Genomic DNA, 21,371 nt, shown 5'->3' on the forward strand with positions numbered 1-21,371 from the left:
TCCAAGGTTTATCATCTTTTATTGTAGAATAGTTTCTGTAAGGCTCCTTTTTGTAGTAGAACAGATGTATGCTCTAGTTCCTAAAATACTACATGAAATACTAACTTTAGAACCCTGGTTTAGCCAGCACATTACCAGTACGTAATGATTTAGGAGCCAAAAGAATCCCATTCTTTCGTGTAAAGGTATCGCCTCACCTGCAGTAACAGGAGTATTAATGGTTTGTGTTAGGTGGTGGTCTCAGTAAATCAACTATTGTAGTGCTGGTTTTTTTCTGTTTGTTAGATGATAAAGTAGGAAAAAGACACTTTACTTCTCTGTGGCAGAACCTGTACAGTCAACCTGCCTTTCTACACTTATAACAAGTTTTAGGCCCTATGGGAAGGGATGGGAAAAAAACAATATGCTTGGGAAGTGTCTGGGAGGAGCACAAACCAGCCGGTCCTACCTGGGGAGAGCAGCTCCACTGGAGCCGAGGCCTGAGTCAGCGCGCGGTGCTCGGGGCGGCCCTGGAGGGCAGGGGAGGTGGCTTCGGGTGTTCCAAGCCACCCAAGAGCCCTCGATGGCAGCGCATTGGGCTCCTGAGACCCGGTGGGATCAGCTCTGATGGGAGAGCAGGTAGGTTCATGGTGCTTGGAAGCGAGCTCAGCCCCGGCTGCTTTATTTTATGTTTGAAATAACCATTTTTGTCTCTGCTGCCTGGGTAATTAGCTTCATTGAAAGGAATGGCTTTGGAAAGCGAAGCTGGGCAGTTGCAGCATTACGCCAGGTCGAGAGGGCCAGAAATACATGTGTGTGACTGAACCGAAATTTTCACACAGGCGCAAAGTGTCAGGAACTGGGCTGTTTTTGAGTAACAGCAATAAATATTACAAGTACTATAATAAAAGCTGGTGTAATTGCACTTGTGGGATCACATGCCAGAGGGAATGGTACAGTCTCTTAATTCTACTTCAGAAATTTTTCAGTGATTTAGGAATGAGTTGTCGGGTTTGCTTCTGAGAACAACCAAAGAAATGAGAGCTCCTTGCTGCTCCGTGTTGTGACGTTTGGTGACTTGCTCTGTCTGTAACCTAGCCTAATGAAATTCTTGGTTTTGATGAGGAGTGGGGAACTCTTAACAGCTTTAGCTTGTTCCTTTGTGACAATGTTGAGAGATGAGCCAGTGGCAGGTGCAAAACCACAATGAAGAAGTGCTGCTTTGCCTTCTGTGAATCTCGCGGCGCAGAGATTCCCATGTGTTGCTTCCCTCGTATTTACCCTGGGTTTAAATCAAATATTTAAGAACTGCTGAGACAAGTCTTGCATATCTTCTTCAGGCAAAGCGCCCCAGAATTGCCTTGCTTTGTATTGGTATAGATGCCAAGATGGTGCTGTGATTCCTGGATGCTGCTCTGTGCAAAAAGGAGCCCCGTGTCCCAGGGAGTGCTGTCTGCCTGCGCTCTGGAGCCGCTTTTTTCCACAGAGCTTGTTGATTTCATGCCTGGAACGGTCATGGATTTATTTCACAGCTTCAGCAGATAATCAGTTTCCATGCTCATTGTGCGCCGGTCTGGTAGGTGAGAGCTGTGCCGGTGTCGCTGGAGGAGCCTGGTTTAGTCTGGGAATGGTGCACCGGCCGCTGTCCCCTCTCCTGCCGTCTCACGCACTCGCCTCTGTGCAGGGTTTTGCTTTCTTTCGCCCTATTCCCGTGCAAACAGTGAAATATAATTATTTTTTACTATTATTCTTAGCACAGAGGAAACACGGAGCTTGTTTTTGGTACAGAAAGCGGAGGATCGCAGGCTCCACGATCTGTCTGAAATTGCAGTCTTCCTAAGAACCCATGGAGCGTTTTTCTCTCGTTGGGAGGTTTCGCAGGACAGAGTCAGGTTTAGGTTGATCACTTGCTTGGACTTACAGGTTGTCGCTTGAGTTGTCATTTGCATAACAACATGTTACGGACCATGAAGCTCCCGCCCCGCCCGGCCCCGCCCGCGGCCGCTGGTGCCGGCGTGGCCGCTGCCGGCCGCCGTAGCCCCTGCGCGGGGAGCCCGTGCCCGCCGCAGGCAGAGAAAGGCGGCGCGACTCGGGTTACAAGATGGCGGCGGCGCCGCGGTAGCGGCTGAGGCGGCGGAGCGGAGGCAGCGAGGGCCCGAGCCGGGGCGCCGCGTCGCCCTCTCGCCGTCCGGGAGCCATGGAAAGCGGCGCGGGAAAGGCCCCGCGCTGCCCCTGAGCGGCCCCGCCGCTCCCCCGCTCCGCCCTCGCTCCATCGCCGGCCCGGAGGCGGAGCGGGCCCGGGCCTAGGCCCGGCGCGGAGGCCCGAGGCCGGGGCTGCACCATGTCGGACACCCGCCGGCGGGTGAAGGTCTACACCCTCAACGAGGATCGGCAATGGGACGACAGGGGCACCGGGCACGTCTCCTCCACCTACGTGGAGCGGCTCAAGGGGATGTCGCTGCTGGTGCGCGCCGAGGCGGACGGTGAGAGCGTGGCCGGGGCGGCGCGGAGGCCTAGGCCGCCCGGATGGGCCCGGGCCCGGGCCTGGGCCTCGTCCCCTTCCCCGCCGCCCGGGCCGGGCTGCCGGCGGCTTCTCCGCTCCCCGGGCTATCAGGGAAGCCCTCGGAAGTTACTGGGGATTTCAGCCTCTATTTGTGGTTCCCAGGTCTCCTTCCCCCACGCTCCGCAGCAGGATTCACCCCCTGGCTGCGGAGTTTCCCCTTCTGGCTGCCCCTAACAGGTTGCATCACCTTTGGCTGAACAGAGATGAAGTTGTTACATGTGGCGACATCTTGTTCACTCTCAGAATCATTTTGGTGGCTTTCAGAGCGCTCTTTTCCTCCCCTCCTCGCTACTGTAAAAACTTGTTTGTTTCCCCACTGATTATATTTGAGTTGTGTGACGCTGCTCAATGTTTTTTTGTGCTTTAAAGTCACCTCAAGGGTCTGTTTTGGAGGGAGGAGGGTACGCGCTCAGCACTTTGTCGGCCGACAGGTGCTAATGTGCTAAATAAACCACCTAAGACTGGTATAAATGACTCTGGAGCTGTTGCCAGGATACATACACTGCTTGCATACACAAGATAAAGTCCCTGGGTTTATAGTATCTCGATGATTCACTTCTGAAGGACGGCTGAAGGAAATAAAAGCAAACAGCCCACGTGGCTTCAGTGGACAAAAATGCTGTTTATGCCGGGCAGCGCGTTACCTGGTCAAATCTGTGTGGGCTTGCTACATGGCGTTTAAATGAGCTGCTTGTCGCACCAGGTGTCAGTAGGAAAAAAGCAGCTCTATAGAGATTGCTCTCAATTAGAAGAGGAAAAATACGTGTTGATCTGGATATTGGTGTTGAATTTTGTCTTATCTGGCTTATTTTAGGAAATCATGTTTAAAGGTGATGGTTTTCCTGGACGATATGGATGAAGTTGGGCACATGGTGGCCGACACACGGGCGGTTGTTACAAGATACGTGGCGATGTTTCTTTTGTTAAAGTCAGTAAATATCTCTTTGTACCTTTTCCAGGTTCTCTGTTGTTAGAATCGAAGATAAATCCAAATACTGCATATCAAAAACAGCAGGCAAGTATTATTACTCGGCTTTTTTATTCCTGTTACTGATGCTGAGGAATTGTTTTATGCTCAAGCTAATTGTGATTTTGAGGAGCAAAGCGAAGCAGTGCGACGTGGAATTGTCACTGGTGTTTTTCAGGGGTGAAAAACTTACTTAGAAGCCCATAGAGACTATAGCGCTTCACATTCTAGAAACTGAAACGTGTGTCTCCTATAAAACCCTTTGGGCCTTCAGGGTTTGAAGAGAGTCTGTGCAATTTGGACAAATGTTGAACTCATTACAGGAGAAATAGTTAGAAACATATATGTGTAACTTTTGTGTCTCATCCCAGGCTGTATGAAACAATTCCTGCATTAGGGAGGCAAAATTTTGGCCAGCCCTGTTGTATTTACTTTTCAAGTTCTGTTTTTGGAAATAACAGGGAGGAATGAGGTTTTTTTGCTGTTTAGTTTTTGTTTTAAACCTTGAAAACTTGTGTTATCCTAAGTAAAGCGAGTGGTGTAGCGAGACCGATTTGCAGGAGCGCCTTTCCTGGGGAGCTGTGTTAATAGCCCATTTTCATTTAATCCACTTAAAAAAATAACTTACTAAATCTACTCTGCCTCATTGCTTCGTCCTTTTTCTGCATTAATTTCTAGTGTGTCTGCTTACATTGTTCTCGTGGTTATTACTGTTTACTTGAGGGTTTTTTCTGTTCCTTTGTTCTACAGTAGATTCTCTGTTCCTTTCATTCCGTGTTTTATGCTGCTTTCCATTATTATGGTATCCAGAAGCGTTTCACTACTAAAACCCAGTGATTTTGTGCTTCCTAAATCATGAAGAGCGAAATCTTTAAAGATTTTGTGTGGTTTGGATTTTTTTTCAAATGGGAAGGTGACAAGTTCTGGCTGTTTGAGGAAAGACACTCTGAGCCCTTGAGCACAGCTTAGCTGGTGTTGGCTTAGGAGCGAGTCAGAGCTTGGGCCCAGCTTTTCCAAAGCCTCTGTTTTCTGTGGTTTCCACTTGTCACCCGTTAGGTACCGGTGGGTTTAGGTGGACGAGGGTCGCGCGTTTCCTGCGCTGAGGTGGGAGGGCGGTTTTCATGGAGCTCTGCAGCGCTGTGAAGTGAAGAGCCTGGAACCGCTTCCTGTTCAGCAGAGGAAACCAATACAGAACGAGCTACAAACGCAGATTGTTGCTGCAGAGCTTTAAATCACTTCCTTTTGCAGCCTGTTTGCTGAAACTTCAGAGAACTGATTATTTGAAAACTTAATTGGTAGTGACTTCAGTAGCTTTTGTTGCCGTTTTTCTTGTGGAAGTCTTTGTAGGTTTGAGTTTTGACAAACTCGGGCTGAGGTTTATTTTGGTTGACTTTGGTACTGATTCTAATGCTGTTATGTCTTTGTGGCTGAAAAGTTTGCTTCACTGTTCACTCTTTTGAAGAAGTTTGGGTTTGGTTTGATTATTTTTTTTTAATTTGAGAGGGATAATGATTGCTGATATCCAGAGATAAGTTCTAGGTTTATCTAAGCCCTGAAATCATACAGCTTTTAGTTACAGAACTTTGCCCTCAAGTTTTACCTGTTTCCTTCTTAGCAGAGTAGCGAAAAGCAAACCTTAATGTAGCATTCCTGTCCTTTTCTCAGTTGATGAGACTTTAGTCCCGTCTCTCAAAGATTGTAACATTCAAATGTGGAGGTTGCAGGAGCAGATACTGTTTAAAAATGGTGGAGGGATGTGGGCAAATGCTTTAGTGAGCCAGATGGTCTTTCCTCATTGTCCCTACTTGGATGTTAAAGTCTTTTAGATACATGGACAGAAGACTCTGGCAGGTGCTTGTAGGTGAATGGCAGCGTTTAATTGCAGATTTTCATTAAGGTGCTGATCATCTTGGGGTTGGGGAAAGCTGCGAGATGGTGCAGCTTGATGGGAAGGAAACATGCCCTGCCTACGCATCTGTCTTCATGTAAATCACTTGCTTGGACTTACAGGTTGTCGCTTGAATTGTCATTTGCGTAACAACATTGTGCAGAAAAAAAGAAAAGCAACTGCGTTGTAGTTGATGAGCGTCAGTCTGTGACTCCCAATGTTGTACTGTTTGTGCTAAGTAGTGCTAGAACTATACTGTAACTATAGTTCTATAACCAGGGCAGGCCTGGGATCTGCCTTCTCAAGTTGTGTTGGTGGTCACTGGTGTTCACACCGGATTTGATTTGGTCAAGGTGTTGGGTGGACTATAATCCTGACCCCTTTCTCAACACAAGTAGGGCTTGGATTAGACACGGATGCCGGGCTGCTTAGCATGAAACATGAAAGTATCTCTAATTGAGAGCCTGGAGAGTGTAGGTCCCCTGGGTTTTAGGGCAGAGGCTTTGAGGGCTCCCCACCTCCGGCGGACACTGTGTTGGCCAAAGGGCAGGCTGGCGTGTGCTCTGGAGCAGTTTACACAGTTGTTACCACACCCGTTGGGTGTTCCACCCTCTGCTTGAGGTTATTGTTCCCTGGCAAAGCTGGCAGAAGAGTGTGTCCTCGGTGAGAAATCACGTGGATCCACTCGTGTGCTTTGTTCCTTCACCTCCTCAGCAGGAATTTTTGGTTGCGTGGCTGTAAGACTTGAAACTGCTACAGCAATGCTTGCTGCAAACTCCACCTTCTGATGGTAACTCTCCTTTAGGTGCTCTGTCCGTTTTCAGATCCGCAAACGCTATCTTTTGCACAGAGTTGCCGTCACTCCTGTGACAACGGAGCAATTTGCTTGAGGCGAAACCCACGTTACTTGAGGGCAGGATTTCCCGGGTTTGCAGGGTGCTGTTAGAGCCAGCCCGAGCGGTTCCCCAGGGCTGCTGCCCTCTTCACCGCTGCGGGATGTTCACCTTAGACGTAGGAACCGATTAACTGAAATACCTGGTATGTCCTACAAGCCCAGCTGAAGTGCTCACTCCGAAGTGACGAATACTCTTGCTCTCTGTGTGGCCTCTGATGATTATTTTGGGAGAAGGAAGCTGACCCCTTAGTAGGCATTTATCAACAATGTTGCTGTAAGAAAAACATGGCGTGCTAAACTGGTTTTGTTGTTGTTAAGAAAAAAAAATGCAGAGATAAAACTCCTGAAGTTTCGTCAAGTGTGTGTGTTTGTTTGGGTCTGGTTGCTAAGCTTAAAGGTATCGCTTGGAATATTTTATTTGCACTAAAAGTGATGCATAAGGTAAAGGCTTCCAAGCCTTGATAAGCCCTGCAGTAGATGTAGGAAGTAACATACATTATTGACCATTAAGCAAGTGTCCTCATAAAACCTCATAAAAAAGCCCTTTTAGTCTCTTCTGAAATTGCAGCCAATCTTCAGATAAGTTGTGCAACTGCACAGATTGAATGGAGAGAGACAGTAGTAACAGGAAAAACAACAACTTACTCAAAATACTTGTTGTCGAGGTGTTTGTAACTTTAGTGAGAACTTAGGAGTTTTCTATTATTCAGGCTGTATGTCTTTTGATTCAGAAAATAATATTTTACCCTTAGTTAAACATTTCTCACATTGCTAAGGCTGTGATAAATCCTTTCTGAGGAGGAAACTGTAATCTTGGGCTTTTTGTTTCTACTTTATTAATAATGAAAAGACTTAAATTGTTATATTGCAGGCTTTCTTAATTACAACGTGTGCATTCCCTTTTCAAGGCTCTTGGCTCCAAAGTATGTTACAGAAATGCTGCTATAAGTGTTTGGGATATGAAAGAAGTATATTTAAATATATAGTAAGTAAGGTAGTCATAAAATAGCAAAAAAGAAAGGTGATGTCCCTTGTGGCAGAACAGCTGATGTAATGTTTCAGTGGCTTGTGTTCTTTTTCAAGAAGGGTAAGTTAATTATGATTATTTCTTCTTTAGACATATCACTTAACGGAATAGAGATTAATATGCAGTGTGGACCTCTTTCAGAAACAGTGGCTTTTTTGTCTTAAACAGGACACCCTGATTGTTTGGTCAGAAGCGGAGAACTATGATTTAGCACTGAGTTTTCAAGAAAAAGCCGGCTGTGATGAAATTTGGGAAAAAATCTGCCAGGTACAGTCAAGTTGAAATATTCTGTTTCTTCCAGATATTTTATTGTCTCGTCTGACTTCATGTATTTGTGCTGTAATTTTTAAACCTACTTATAAATTAAGCACATATTCGCCATTATTTTCTGGGGCTTTTCTGTGCAAGAGCTGAAGTTGCCACTGTTTAGAACACTAGTTGTTGTTTTTGTAATTGAATTTCACGCTTTTGAACAATCGTGTTTTTTTCATCAAGACTTAAGTCTTGTTTCCTGTCTGTGTCATAAGGATATTTCAATCTTCATTGTTTTGTTAGGAAACAGTTTAGATTTTACGTTTTCAACTTTGGAGGTAACAAATCAGTGGAGTGTAGCACCTGTGTGTATTTAAGAAACCTGGGCATTTACGTTGGAATTTATCGGACCCTCAGATTTTGAAATGACGCGGTATAAAGCTGTTAACTAAAGAAACATACAATTTGGGCTTCCCAGCAGCTTCCTTTGAAAAAAACTACACAACTTAAATACATTCTTGATCTTCGCATGTTTGGGGGTATAATGTCTTCTCGTCCAGGTCTGAAGTCCTGTTGTTGTCAGGAACCGATCCCAGTAACCGAAAGTATATTTGTCTGATAGATAGTCCAGGGTTTAAATCGGTTTTAAATAGGGGCTGAGGCGACGGCCGGTCCAAGAGGGCAGTCTTCATGTGACCAGTGTAAACCATGAGCCTTGGGCTCTTTCATCAGACTCCAGAACTCATCCCACTTTGTCACAATCATTTGGGTTGGCAAAGACCCACAAGATGATTGAGTCCAACTGTTCACCTCTCAGTGTCACTAAACCACATCCCCAGGAACCTCAGACTCACCGTTCTTTGTGAGGGAGTTCACAACAGGAGCTTGTGGGTTCTAGAACTAGCTCAATGGGGCAATGAAAAGCAGGAGATTGATGAGCAGGATGGGGGAAGGAGGTAGAGGGGCAGACAAAGTGGAATTAAAGCGCAGAGTGGGGCACAAGTGCTTCCCTCGCGTTCAGTTTTGGCGTTCGTGATGGTTTCCTGCCTTTGTTCTTGGTCTTTTTATACATTTCACTTAATGTTGGTATCACTGTGGGCTCTTACTATGAGTTCAAGGCTTCATACCCTTCAGTTTGAGACACCAAAAGGAATTTTATTAGGCCCTTCTTTTTATTTTGTGCCTGTCTTCAAGGTGCTTCTTGACTCCACAGGGGGTTGGTTTGATTAGATTTTTTTGACAAACATACTGATGAGGATAATGGTAGCGACTGTAGAATTCAGAGGCAGCAAACTTGCTCCTCTGTGCAGCTGGATGTCTTCCAGGCCACTCAAGGTGTAGAAGTGCTCATGCACTTGTTATTTCACTCATTGACTTACTTTTCTGTGCGTTTTGGGATGGGACGGTAATTGTGTGCGCTGTCTTTTAGGTTCAAGGTAAGGATCCCTCGGTGGAAGTCACGCAGGACCTCATTGAGTCAGAAGAGGAACATGTAGAAGAAATGCCCGAAACGAGTCCTTTGATCGACCTCCCCACTTGTGAACTCAACAAACTTGAAGAGATTGCCGACCTCGTTACCTCCGTTCTCTCCTCGCCCATCCGCAGAGAAAAGCTCGCGCTGGCCTTGGAGAATGAAGGCTACATCAAAAAACTCCTGCAGCTTTTCCAAGTCTGTGAGAATTTAGAGAACACCGAAGGCTTACATCATTTGTATGAAATTATTAGAGGGATTTTGTTCCTCAACAAAGCGACTCTGTTTGAGGTGATGTTTTCTGATGAGTGTATTATGGATGTTGTTGGATGCCTTGAGTACGATCCTTCTTTGGCTCAGCCAAAACGGCACAGGGAGTTCTTGACCAAAACGGCAAAATTTAAGGAGGTTATTCCTATAACAGACTCTGAACTCAGGCAAAAAATCCACCAGACTTACAGGGTACAGTATATTCAGGACATCATCTTGCCGACACCATCTGTTTTTGAAGAGAACTTTCTTTCTACCCTCACTTCCTTTATTTTCTTCAACAAAGTTGAGATTGTCAGTATGTTGCAGGTAAGTGGTTGTTCATATGGTGTGGATGGATTGTGTATAGATACCTCTAGCTGTAGCTTTGAAATTGATGACAGCTCTTTAACATGCTGTAAGTTAATGGTTTGTGCTTTCATTTGCATCATGTTTTATGTGCTTCCCCTTGTTTCTGATACCTTTTGGGTTTTATTTTAAAAATCATAAATTTCAGGCGCATATATTAATATATTTTTAACAGTTGTAAACAGTTAGAGGTTCTTCTCCTTGATTCACGAGCAACATACACATTTTGAGCTGAATTGAATAGATATTTAGGGAATGAGCAACTTTTTGTATTACATGTCAGGGCCATTTGCGACATCTTTAAAACAAACTCTGAGTCTGTGGTTCCAAATAACATGTTCAGAACCATTCCTGCAATACTACTGTTACTTTCTGGTACTAATTTCAAATGTTCATGTTGTGGTATGAAGTAATTTTTCTTCCTTCATACTGATATCCAAAATAATGAATAACCAACATGTTACTATGTCAACAATCGTACTGAATACTTAGTAGCCAGAAGCAGGCTTAAAAATGGAGTTGAGTGTGACAACCCAACCGGAGCATGGAAGGAGCTTCATGAAGAGCTGTGTGTGAACTTCATGGCGTTTGGGGTGTTTTCAGTTCATATTTTTTGCGTGGACTCATGTAGCAAAATGGTTTTATTCTGTTTCTGATCCGCACGTTGCTGTGGAATAGGACGTGACACAGCTGCTGGTTTTGTTGTGATTGCGGATAGTCTGGAGGAGGAGGAGGGAGCCGTGAAGTTGCAGGAGAGCGGCACTGGAGCAGGGATGTTGCCATAAGAATATTTCTGTAGCACGCAATAGAGAAGTGGAGCAACATCAAAACTACAGAATTGCTTGAATAAGCTTTTGGGCTTCTTTCTACTTGGTTGAATAGCAGAAAGAAACTAAAAAGTAAATCCCACTGGCAAAATGGATGGCTTTGTATGTGAATAAATCGTGCCCTTTTTGTTCTTTTGCAAATATTACTTTTCTAAAACCAAATTCAGTCTCATTCTCCTGAGGCCACGGTCCTGCTTCCATTTAGAGCTTTTTAACTGGATGAACTTCTTTTATTTTTCATGTAAGTTTTACTGCACTGAATGTTTAATTGTGCCTTAGACAACTGAGTTCTTGTTACCTCCAGTGCTCGCTGAAGAAACCTCTCAAATCCTCTGATGGTTCTTTGCTGCTGTTGGTCGCTGCTTTGTTGTAGTAGAGCAGGTTTGCCTCTCTCTTTTCAACACTGCGATGGAGACATGCGCGTTGATTTACAAGTTGTCGCTGCGGTACCTCATTTGAGCTGCCTTGACAAACTAAGGAGGAGAGGTGTTCTTGTAGGCAGATTACACGGTAGTGTGGACCTGGAGTTCAGGGCTGTTGTTGCAGTTCCGGGGTGTGTAAATCAGCTTTTTGTTGTGGCCCAAGAATTCTAAATCTCCTTTGGGTTTGGTGGACGCATCGGGAGTCTCGTTACCCTAAATAACACTGGCAAAGCTCCCCAGAGGAGTGCGGGTTAGAGCAGTAACAGATTGTTTGCGGCAGCAAAGCTCCTTTCTATGTGTGGTGGATCCCGGGGCTGCTGGCGCTGAGAGCAGCCGCGCGGGACACGGAACGAGCGTGGCAAACACACACACATCCATCCTCTGCGCAGCCCTGCGCACGCAAGAGATCTCTGCTGCCAGTGTGCTGCGCCGGGGATCTTCTAACCTCGCTCTTAGTGCCTGTGCTACGGTTATTTTATTTTTAACAGGCTTAATTAAGCTGTTAGAGCCAGCAAAGCTTGCAATAAACCATTAAGTCTGTGTGTTTTGCATTGCTGGTGATTCCAGGTATCATTTGCTTGTAAAGCATTTCTTTTCCCCACATCTTAAAATTTTTAGGGGAAAAAAAATTCATGTGAGCCTTTGGCTGGCATTCCTGTAGCTGTAAAAATTCTATATTATGTTAGTCTAATAAAACGCGTGGATTTTAGTGCCAGCACATAGAGACATAGAGAACTAAGCACCTTCCACCTTGTGCAATGAAATGTTGATATACATTTATTGGAATGTTGCTGTTATGTTCATGTTTGTTCAATGTGTAAGTAAACAGAGCTGGATCAGTACAGTGATGCGTAATTCTGTAATGCTGCAGCATAACATGACTATTTGCTTTAGGATTTGTATTGTATTTAAAAGGTAACAGAGACAGTTGATTTGGGAGAACGCCAACACTTTTCCACGTGGAGAGCAGAGAAATCAATGGACAGAGAGGGCAGGAGGTGCCAAACATCTGAGAAGGGATGATGGTCACGCTGGTTTTCTTGTATCTCTTGAGTATTAAGCAATGGTGTAACTGAAAAGTGAAATGTTGTCCTCTATATACTTAAAAATAAGTATCTCTTGGTATCTACTAATGCACGTTTTGTTTCTTGGTTTTGTTTTTTCTAATGAGTGAGCAAGTAATTAAACACTGTAGTTAAGCTTACGTTAAGTTTGACTTTTTATAGTGTGGGAGCCCGTAAAGGTCGGTGCTTTAACTTGAAGGTGCATCTGTGTTAAGTCGTGTTCTTCTTCTGTGTTACGCAGGAAGACGAGAAATTTTTGTCGGAAGTTTTTGCACAATTAACAGATGAAGCTACAGATGATGACAAACGATGTGAATTGGTGAGTGGTTTGGGGGGTTCTTTGAATGCTGTGAACTGTGCAGATTCAGTAGAAATATTGAAGCTGTTGTGCCAGTTCTGCAGTCACTGAGGCATCTCTGTAACTATGAGATCATTTCCAGTGTAGCTCAGTCTTCATTTATTGCAAAGTAAGTTCTGATTTATTTGTTCTAAATAATTATCTTATTGCTGAGGACGTGCTAGCACTGAGCTGACATTCTAAACGTAAAGCCATGCCTTCTTCCAGATACTCAACATACCATATCCCTGACATTTGTCATACAAACACTGCTTTTGTCACTGTACTTTACTCATTCAAAAATATCTCTCAAGTGATGATATACATTTGATGATATGATTGAGGATTACCAGTAATCCCTTCATATACAAACACGAATCAACTCCACCTGAAGTTATTTTTTCCTATGCGCTAGGTGAACTTTTTCAAGGAATTCTGCGCGTTTTCTCAGACGTTACAACCTCAGAACAGAGATGCGTTTTTCAAAACTTTGGCAAAGTTGGGAATTCTTCCAGCCCTTGAAATTGTAATGGTAAGTGACAGCTTGGAGTTGATTTTAATAAAAGCAGCCGGTTCTTCTGATGTGCTGGGCACCTTTGTGTGGGTTTGACTGGGCAGTTTGCTCTGCTGAAGGTGAAGTTTATTGACCGTTCGGGATCCCAAAGGTGTCCAGTTTTCAGCAGCAGCCTGACTTTAGGGCTGTTCTATTTTCACCTTGCACGATGGGGAAGCCTCTGGTGGTCACAGGCCTTTTGACAACGGAGTGTCAAAATGGAAATAGATTCTTTTTTAATGTGGCAGCTTGATCTTTTTTCTTTTGTTGGGACGCTGCCAGAGAAGTATTTTTAGCTAATCTTGAACTGTGAGCTTGTTGCTATCCGAAAGATCACTTAATCCTGTCTTTTCAGAGCTATAAAGCAGATTAATCCATCCTGATGGGCAGTGTGAACACAGAACTGTTTTCACTCCTGCACTTGAAGCAGTGGTTGCTGCCCGACCGCTGCAATTCATGTCAGTGCTGGCGTTACCCAGAAACCATACATTCAAGGGGTTATATATTCTAGAGTAACAACCTGTGGAGTTACTGAAGGGCATCGACTGTTATGGAAACATTAAAGTCATAGAGATGCTTAGTGATGAGATGAGCTCTAATCTCATTATTCTTTTCTGGGACTAGACCGGTCCAGATACTTTATGTTACGTTAATATTTTAGGCTTAGAAATCGTACAGTTACCGGAGAAAATCACTGTAAGGAAAACTATTAATTCTTGTTGCCTGGAAGTGAATACAGAAACTTTTGTACAGATTGATTTGTGTGTTTGATCCTTTTGTACAAAACCAGTAGACTCTGGATAGCAAGTAGAGAATACTTGTGTCTTAAATACTGTAGCAAGTAATACCATATATATGTTTTCTGCCTAAATAAGGCTATCAGTTTCACAGAAATCCTTGCCTTCTTTTTGAAGGAGAGAAATACTGGGGAAAAGATTTTGCTCTGTTTTATTTATTTCCTGTAACCATGTTACTGCATCTCTCATAGAAACTTTTCTAATTAAATGTTCTCAAAACTTTTAACTCCCTGTTCTTTGCAACTTTACTTGATAATAATACAAAACTTGAACCACTCTAATAAATGGACCTCTTTTTTTATTAGGGAATGGATGATCTGCAAGTTAGATCCGCTGCTACAGATATATTTTCTTATCTAGTAGAATTTAGTCCATCCATGGTCCGAGAATTTGTAATGCAAGAGGCCCAGCAGAGTGATGATGTGAGTAAAAGTGGTTTGGAGTTGTCGAATGTGCTTGTTTTAGAGCAGACAGGGGGAAAAGCAGCAGAACAAACCTCTCCAGCATTTGGAGAACAGCCTAAAAATGTAGATAGTAGAAACATGGGAAGAAGTGGGTGTGAGATGTGAGCTGTGCCCAGTAGGGAAGTCGGGCGAGGAGTGTTGTCCAGAAAACCAAGAGCTGCGTTCAGTTTCACGGGGGTTTTACTGGGAACATTGTGCCGCTGTTGAAACTGTTCGTGCTTCCCTGGTGTGTGTTTTGCAGGATATCCTCCTCATCAACGTGGTCATCGAGCAGATGATCTGCGACACCGACCCGGAGCTGGGGGGCGCTGTGCAGCTCATGGGGCTCCTGCGAACCCTCATCGACCCCGAGAACATGTTGGCCACGGCTAATGTAAGAACATGCCAAGGGGCAAAGACGCTTTCCTGGCTCAGCACAATTAAAAGCCTCCTATTTAGTGCCTTTACTGCTGTCGGAGGATTAAAAAAAGATATTTTTATTCTTTTTTGACAGTGTTATATATGGTCTGATACTGAATTGAACAAGCAGAAAAATAAGCTAACATTTCCATTAACTTCAGATAATAAAAGAGAGTGGTGTTGTGCAAGTGTTTATTAAACTCAGCAGCCCTGTGCTTCAATGAATTTGGGTATTTGCATCCGGGGGGGTTGGTGATAGGTACATTTGTTTAATGGCTCTCGGATCTTTTCCCAAAATAAAAAGACACATGTTATTTGAGTGAAGATGAAGGTGCAGGACTGACCAGAAGGACACAGGCAGGCCTGAGGGCGCTGACAGAATTACCTGTAGGCTGGCTTTTATGCTGCTGCTCTTTCTCATTGAAAAAGAAGGATACAAATGCGAGTATTTAATAAAGTTATATTTGTTTTAGAAAACAGAAAAAAGTGAATTTCTCAATTTCTTCTACAACCATTGTATGCACGTTCTTACTGCACCGCTTCTGGCTAATACAGCAGAGGATAAATGTGAAAAAGGTAAGATTCATTTTTCTTTCCCCCCCACCTTTAAGACTTGTAATGTTTTCAGCTGACCTGCAGTCCTGGTAACAGTGATAAAGTCTGTGGAGCAAACGTGCATCTCCTTTTGTGTAATGTTAATTTTATGCCGGTTTTCGGGACTAAAGCAGAGAGTGTCTTTGGTTCACAGGGCCTTCTTTTTGAAAGCTCATGGAAATGCTGTGAGCAGCAGTTCCAGCCTGTGCCCGGGTCATTAGAACAGGCACTTTCCTTTAGTCTAGGGAGGAATGAAGTTCCTAAGTATTAGATTGTGTATTTTCACCGAGTCGCATTGAAACACTTGTACCGTGAGTTGAATAGAGCGGTCTGGTCTGGCGAGCGTTCCCGCTGCCTGTTTATGGCCCTACAGCTTACGCAAACTTTGGATTAGATGCAAAGTTTGAACAGCTGGTAGAATGGCTTGTTTATCCCCACCTTGTAAATATTTACAGTGCTTTGAAAAACCTTTTTTCTGATTTTTGTTTCTGTTTTCTGTTTATCAGATGCAGTAGTTGGGTCCACTAAGAGTAATACGATTTGTCCTGGTAAGTTTTAATTGACCTTGAGTTTTGAAACTTGTCTCGTAGGCTGCGTACGGTGGGGTTTGTCTGTAACTTAAACCCTTTAATTTTCCTTGTAGATAATTATCAAACGGCACAACTACTAGCCTTAATTTTGGAGCTGCTCACTTTTTGCGTGGAACACCACACGTACCACATCAAGAATTACATTATGAACAAAGATTTGCTGAGAAGAGTCCTGGTCTTGATGAATTCCAAACACACTTTTCTGGCCTTGTGTGAGTGTGACCTGCTGTGATTTCCTTCATTGGGGCATTGCAGTGTGTGCAATGGGTCCGGCTACTAGAGCCTACTCAAATTCAGCATTTCTGTTCATTTCCAATTTATTGCTGGCTGGCTCTTTAGTAATATTGAAAAAGGTAAATGTCTGTTTATGGTGGGAGGAGAACTGTGTGTTTTGAAGCCCACAGTGATGCTTTCAGGTCTTCCTGACAATAAGGCTCATTAGTGATCAGCCTCTCCATGGAAATACTGAGGACATTTTGTGGGCTGGGGTGTTGAAAGAATCGGGGCTGGTTCTGGGAGGCGCACACAGGAGCGAGCTGGTAATTCAGCTTCACGTGTGCTCGCGTTCACTGTGTCTGTATTTCAAGACAATATGAATGGATGTGATGGCGTTGTGATGCGCAGGGAAGTCAGAGGAGGAAGGAAGGGTTACCTGGCAGCAAATGTGTTGGCTTGAACTTTCGGAAAGTGCTTTTTGGTGCTCTTGGGTTGGGGATGCATCTTCCTCCCGCTAACATCAGGTTTTTCAGTTCTTTCCAAGCAAAGCAGATTGGAGCCCTGGCATGTAGTTATTAAATCCCTTAATTGCTTTATAGGTGCTCTTCGCTTTATGAGGAGGATAATTGGCCTAAAAGATGAATTTTATAACCGTTATATCACCAAGGGAAACCTGTTTGAGCCCGTTATAAATGCCCTGTTGGATAACGGCACGAGGTACAACCTGCTCAACTCTGCGGTGATCGAGCTCTTTGAGTTCATCCGGGTGGTAAGTTCAGCAGCGTGCGGCGTCTCGGGTGGAAATACAGAGCGTCAGTATTTCATGGGAAATAGTCTATTACTGCCAAAAGCACAAGCTCAAAAGACGTCTGGGTCAGTGTCCTGTCGATGAAATTGTTCTCAGTGCTTCAATGTATTGTTGCTGGACCAAACTTTGAAGGGAGGAATTAGTGAAGTATGTTCCATGCGAGTAAATCTGGGTTTTATTCAGTCTAAATGAGACTGACCTGCCTGAATTTGAATGATCACTGTCCTGTGAAGTCCCACTCAGGTGCTTTTTTAGTGTCAGCTTTGAACTGGCAGCTTTTCTACTGTGTCTCGAAGGCTTCATCCCAGCCAGAAAGCATCCTGGCTTCATCAACCCACCACAAACAATTAATTGGGACACTACCGCATCTATTGTCCATTTATGTGGGAAATTTAATTTCTAGGTTTCAGCTTTTTTATTAAAGAAAAATCAGATGGCTTCACATTTGTTCTTTACGATCATGTTTTGACTCTGGCCAATCAACTCCTTTTAAAACTAATCTCTAAAGCTTTCTGAACTTCTGCATGTTAATATTTGAGACTGAAATACTGTTTTGTTCTCGTGCAGGAAGATATTAAGTCCCTTATTGCACATATAGTTGAAAACTTTTATAATGCACTTGAATCTATCGAATATGTTCAGACATTCAAGGGACTGAAGACGAAATATGAGCAAGAAAAAGACCGACAAACCCAGAAACTGAGCAGGTACGACCTGGTTTATATATTCTGAGACTTTTATTGAGCGCCATGATGTAGTCTCGTTTTTTCTTTCCTAGAGGGGACAAAAAGCAGAGGGCTGGGATTGCTGGGGTTTATTCAGCCTTGTTCAGTTAGAGCAATCCCCTCTGGCTTTCCTTGTGCCCTGCTGTAGGACAGCTCATATTTGTCGGGATATTAAATGCTCAGCTGCGCTGAACGCACTTGAAGCCATTTGTGACGCTGGCTGTGTTCTGTCTCTTGCAGCGTTCCATCCATCCTGCGCAGCAATCGATTCCGCAGGGACGCAAGAGCCTTAGAGGAGGATGAGGAAATGTGGTTCAACGAAGACGAGGAGGAGGAAGGTGAAGCTGTTGTACCTCCGGTTGAGAAGTCCAAACAGGAGGATGATTTTCCAGATAGCTATGAAAAATTTATGGAAACTAAAAAAGGTATGAGCTCAGTTTGAGCTTGGCAGAGCTGGAAGCGCTTGGTGTCAATACGTGGAGTCAAATGTAGAGTAGCATGCGCTCTGGATCATAAGCAGGAGTTGGGGTGTTCCGTGAAATCAAGTCATGAATTACTAGCATGTTTTGCAAGCTAGTTTAGGATTAAAATGATGAGTTAAATTGCTTAAATGATATTCAGAAGCAAGACTTGATGTGCTTGTGTGCACTGAGCGAGCAGCGTTGCCACGTCCACAGCGCCTGTGCCACTCAGTGATCGCTGGCGTGTTTGCGTGAGGGTGGGTGAGCTGCTGATTTAAACTGAACTTAAAACGAAAGCAGTGGCTTTTGCACAGGAATGATGCTGTGATGTGGATTGTACTCCATGCTCTACAGCTGATACTTAAGTATGAAAATGTTTGTCCCTCAGCTAAGGAGAGTGAAGACAAAGAGAACCTTCCAAAAAGGACTTCAGCTGGGGGATTCAAATTCACTTTTTCCCACTCAGCCGGCGCAGCCAACGGCGCAAACGGTGCGAACGGTAAATCCGTGGCCGCTCAGACGTCGCCCGCAGGCTCCAACGGCTCCTCGTCCAAGACGGCAACGCTGAGCAGCGCGGTGGCCGCCAAGGTGGGAGCGCCGCGCGGAACCTGCCGTCGCGCGGCCGAACCGGACTCGAGCGGTGCTGGGTGGCGGGTCAGCGTTGGGCTCCAGGCAGGGCCCTTATTCACCTGTCTGTTCATCCAAACCCTGTCTAGCTAAACCCTGCCTAGTTTGGGGGAAGGTTTCAGGAGGTCTTAGGTGGGACTTGAGGCTGTGGCTGATCTGCTGGGCTCAGTTTAATCTCACGTCTTCCACCTCAGCTTGAGCTGTCTGGTGCTGCTGCGTGTGATACACACGAGATTGGTTTGTTCTGAATTATGTCAGGGATGTAAGTGCTTTTAGGCAGGTGAAATACAGTAAGTAATAATTCTGAGGCCGGATCCAGAGGAGAGAGGAGGTTCCAGGACTTGGTTCAGAAACATTCTCAAGACAAACGGGTCCTTGAATGATAAAGGTGTCATCAAGAAAGCTCCTGCAGGCCCGTGTGTCCCAACAGGGTGCGGGGGGTTGTGCGCTGACATGGCACATTCCGGGGTAGTTTCTTTAATGTGAGGTTTTATTTCTTCATTTTTTGTTTTGTTGTATAATTGGCAGGGAAGTCTCGTTGGCCTAGTGGATTATCCTGACGATGAAGATGATGATGAAGAGGAGGAGACGTCTCCACGGAAAAGACCTCGTCTGGGTTCCTAAATGCAACCAAAACTTTGGAATAAAAACTTTTATTATGGGGTTTCAAATGCTGCAACTGTTTTAAGAGCTAAAAAAGAACCTGATGCAGAAAGCTTTCTCCCATGAGTATGTAAGATAATACAAGGAGTAGCAAAAGAAACTCAGTGTATGAGCTAGCAAGAGTTAGTTCTGTAAACACGAAGCTTCCAAGGAACTGAAGATCTTTCTAGTAAATAAGAGGCTGCCGTTGGGGCTGCCAAAAAAAACACAAAAAAAAGTGGGTTAGTATTCACAGGACCTGGATGATGCTTCTCAGCACGGAAAGTCTCAGGTGGCGGGAGGGCGGGAGGGCGAGGAACGGTAAACGCTTCAAAAATATTGCAGGGTTTCCCCGGTGTTAACAGGACTAGGAAAAAAGCTTAACTTTTGAACCCAGTAATCTTAATTTTGTAATGGTGCTGTCAGTTGTGTTCTTTTAGCGATGCCTCTTTTTAAAACAATTTTAAGGGAAAACTAACTCTGTTTGCATAAGAACAATCCAGATTTTGGGACCATGATTACCAATGAAACGGCTTTTCTCATTGTTGGAGGGAGGGACGCTGCAGTTACGGTGCATGTCGAGTTGTTTTAAAACCATTAAAAATCAGTTTGGATTTGTTATTTTTCAAGAGGAGAAAATGGAAGCTGGATTCAAAATGGATGGTTTTGCTTATTTTTGAATGAGACACGCGGTAGCATCCATGGCGAGGAACGATGGCTTCCGAAAGCTCTCCCGCAGCCGCCTGTGGGAGCGTGAGCGGAGCTGGGCCCGGCCCACCCGAGCACCCGTGGGTTCACGCTGGGGGCAAAGCGCATCTCGGTGGTTTTCTGGGTCTGCTCGGAGCAGGAAAGCGCTTTCCTGCCTGCGTTTCCATCGCGTAACCGAGGTGGCGACAGGAAACACTAACGCGTCGTTCAGGGCGATGAATTTAGCGGCGTTTTAACACCAAAGTCACTTTGGACCAAGATGGAATTATCTCCAACAGAACACGCTCTTGGGGGCGGAAGCAACAAGCAGCACGAAAGCCGCTTTCTTTTAAAAAATAAAAGCACATTCCACGTAGTAGGTGAGCAAACTGCGGCAGAAAGAGGTGAGTGAAACGAGGCGAACAGTCCAGGTTTTGTTTTGAAGAGCAGCGAGTGAACTGTAAATATTTGAATGTGAGCTTGCCCATATGATCTGAGATCATGATGAAGCGCGAGGAGATTTCCCGACGACAAATTGAACGCGTCAGACACGTTAAAATCCGGAACCAGCTGCGATCCACCACATCGGTCACTCTCATAATATGTGTTATGGGTCCATTTCTCCTGGAATAGTTTAAACTGAAGCAGTTTCTCTGTTTTGGAGACTTTTGTAGTTAATTTTAATTTTAGCTATTGTTTGGAAAAAGATGGGCTGTCTGTGTAGATATGAAGTATAGTTTTTTCCATAAAATAGAAGTTTATTTTGTATTAAAAATACCACTGTACTTGTTTTACACCATTTGTATACATGTGGTGATATTAATGCTGAACTGTAAAATTCAGGAATTAAAATGTGACCCTGTAATTCCATAATTCCTGCTTTTGTTTGGTTTGTCGTACGTGGTAAGTTTGACTCAGAATTTTAAATGTGGCTATTTTAGAATATTTTTGAAGATGAGTTATCCAGGTAGTTTTAAAGTAACTCAATCCCAGTAGCCGCGATTCCCCCCGGGAGGGTGCAACTTGTTACCACTGTGTCCCCTTTGCAGGCAGCCCAGAAGGGGACAACACGTGTTTTGGCCACAGGATGAAACGCCCCATCAACTCCCAGCGCTGAGGATCCCAGGAAGCGTTTGCTGGTCAAGCTCATTGTGCGGCCATCATCTGGTTTTCTTCCCAACGAGTCTTTTCTCGCCGTCATTACTGGTGATTAACTCCTCCAGCGCTACCCTCCAGCTTTAAAAAGTACATTCAGACCAACATAGGAGGGGTTTTTAGCAGCAAAACCAAGAATGTCATCAATTTTTTGAGTTGCTAGAAAAAGACTATGGAAAGTGGCTTTAGGTGTCCTGTTAAAACCAAATGTAGGGTCCCTGGAGAGATCTGTACCCAAACAGGTGCTGATTCGCAGCCTGGGCTCCTTCTACTGCCCCTTTTAGGGAAAGAGCAGAACATCTGCTGCCATGTATCACTTATAAACGCTATTTTAATAAACAGT

The 21,371-nt window shown here is 44.4% G+C and overlaps 2 protein-coding genes across 5 annotated transcripts in view; both read left to right on the forward strand.

Moving 5' to 3' along the window:
- The window catches only part of PNPT1 (polyribonucleotide nucleotidyltransferase 1), a gene marked incomplete at its 5' end in the record, with an annotated part of 23,545 nt that extends 16,026 nt beyond the window's left edge, over window positions 1-7,519 (forward strand). Inside the window, 2 exons of the mRNA XM_080341596.1 lie at window positions 3,502-3,557; window positions 7,488-7,519. The remainder of the gene's footprint in view (window positions 1-3,501; window positions 3,558-7,487) is intronic.
- Window positions 2,039-21,162, forward strand: PPP4R3B (protein phosphatase 4 regulatory subunit 3B). Of its 4 annotated transcripts, none has more exons than XR_013921960.1 (17): window positions 2,039-2,462; window positions 3,502-3,557; window positions 7,488-7,586; window positions 9,001-9,621; window positions 12,215-12,292; window positions 12,726-12,842; window positions 13,966-14,082; window positions 14,366-14,497; window positions 14,997-15,099; window positions 15,624-15,665; window positions 15,761-15,919; window positions 16,523-16,692; window positions 17,299-17,438; window positions 17,697-17,881; window positions 18,306-18,505; window positions 19,073-19,428; window positions 19,817-21,162. XR_013921960.1 is itself a non-coding variant. In XM_080341591.1 (16 exons), the coding sequence occupies exons 1-16, from the start codon at window positions 2,321-2,323 to the stop codon at window positions 19,166-19,168; spliced, it is 2,457 nt and encodes an 818-aa protein (XP_080197717.1). In that variant the 5' UTR covers window positions 2,039-2,320; the 3' UTR covers window positions 19,169-21,162. The 4 variants fall into 4 exon arrangements, 2 of the variants coding, with proteins under 2 accessions (XP_080197717.1, XP_080197718.1); XR_013921961.1 differs by having other exon boundaries at window positions 19,073-19,277; window positions 19,817-21,161; XM_080341591.1 differs by having other exon boundaries at window positions 19,073-21,162.
- Window positions 21,163-21,371: the final 209 nt, after the last annotated feature.

Source organism: Nesoenas mayeri (assembly GCF_963082525.1).
Source record: "Nesoenas mayeri genome assembly, chromosome: 3".
NCBI lineage: Eukaryota > Metazoa > Chordata > Aves > Columbiformes > Columbidae > Nesoenas > Nesoenas mayeri.

Coding starts and splice junctions, on each gene's coding strand:
- PPP4R3B (XM_080341591.1), top strand. CDS start 2,321: ATGTCGGACACCCGCCGGCGGGTGAAGGTCTACACCCTCAACGAGGAT. Junction 2,463..3,501: donor GGTGCGCGCCGAGGCGGACG/GTGAGAGCGTGG, acceptor TACCTTTTCCAG/GTTCTCTGTTGTTAGAATCG. Junction 14,083..14,365: donor AGGCCCAGCAGAGTGATGAT/GTGAGTAAAAGT, acceptor TGTGTTTTGCAG/GATATCCTCCTCATCAACGT.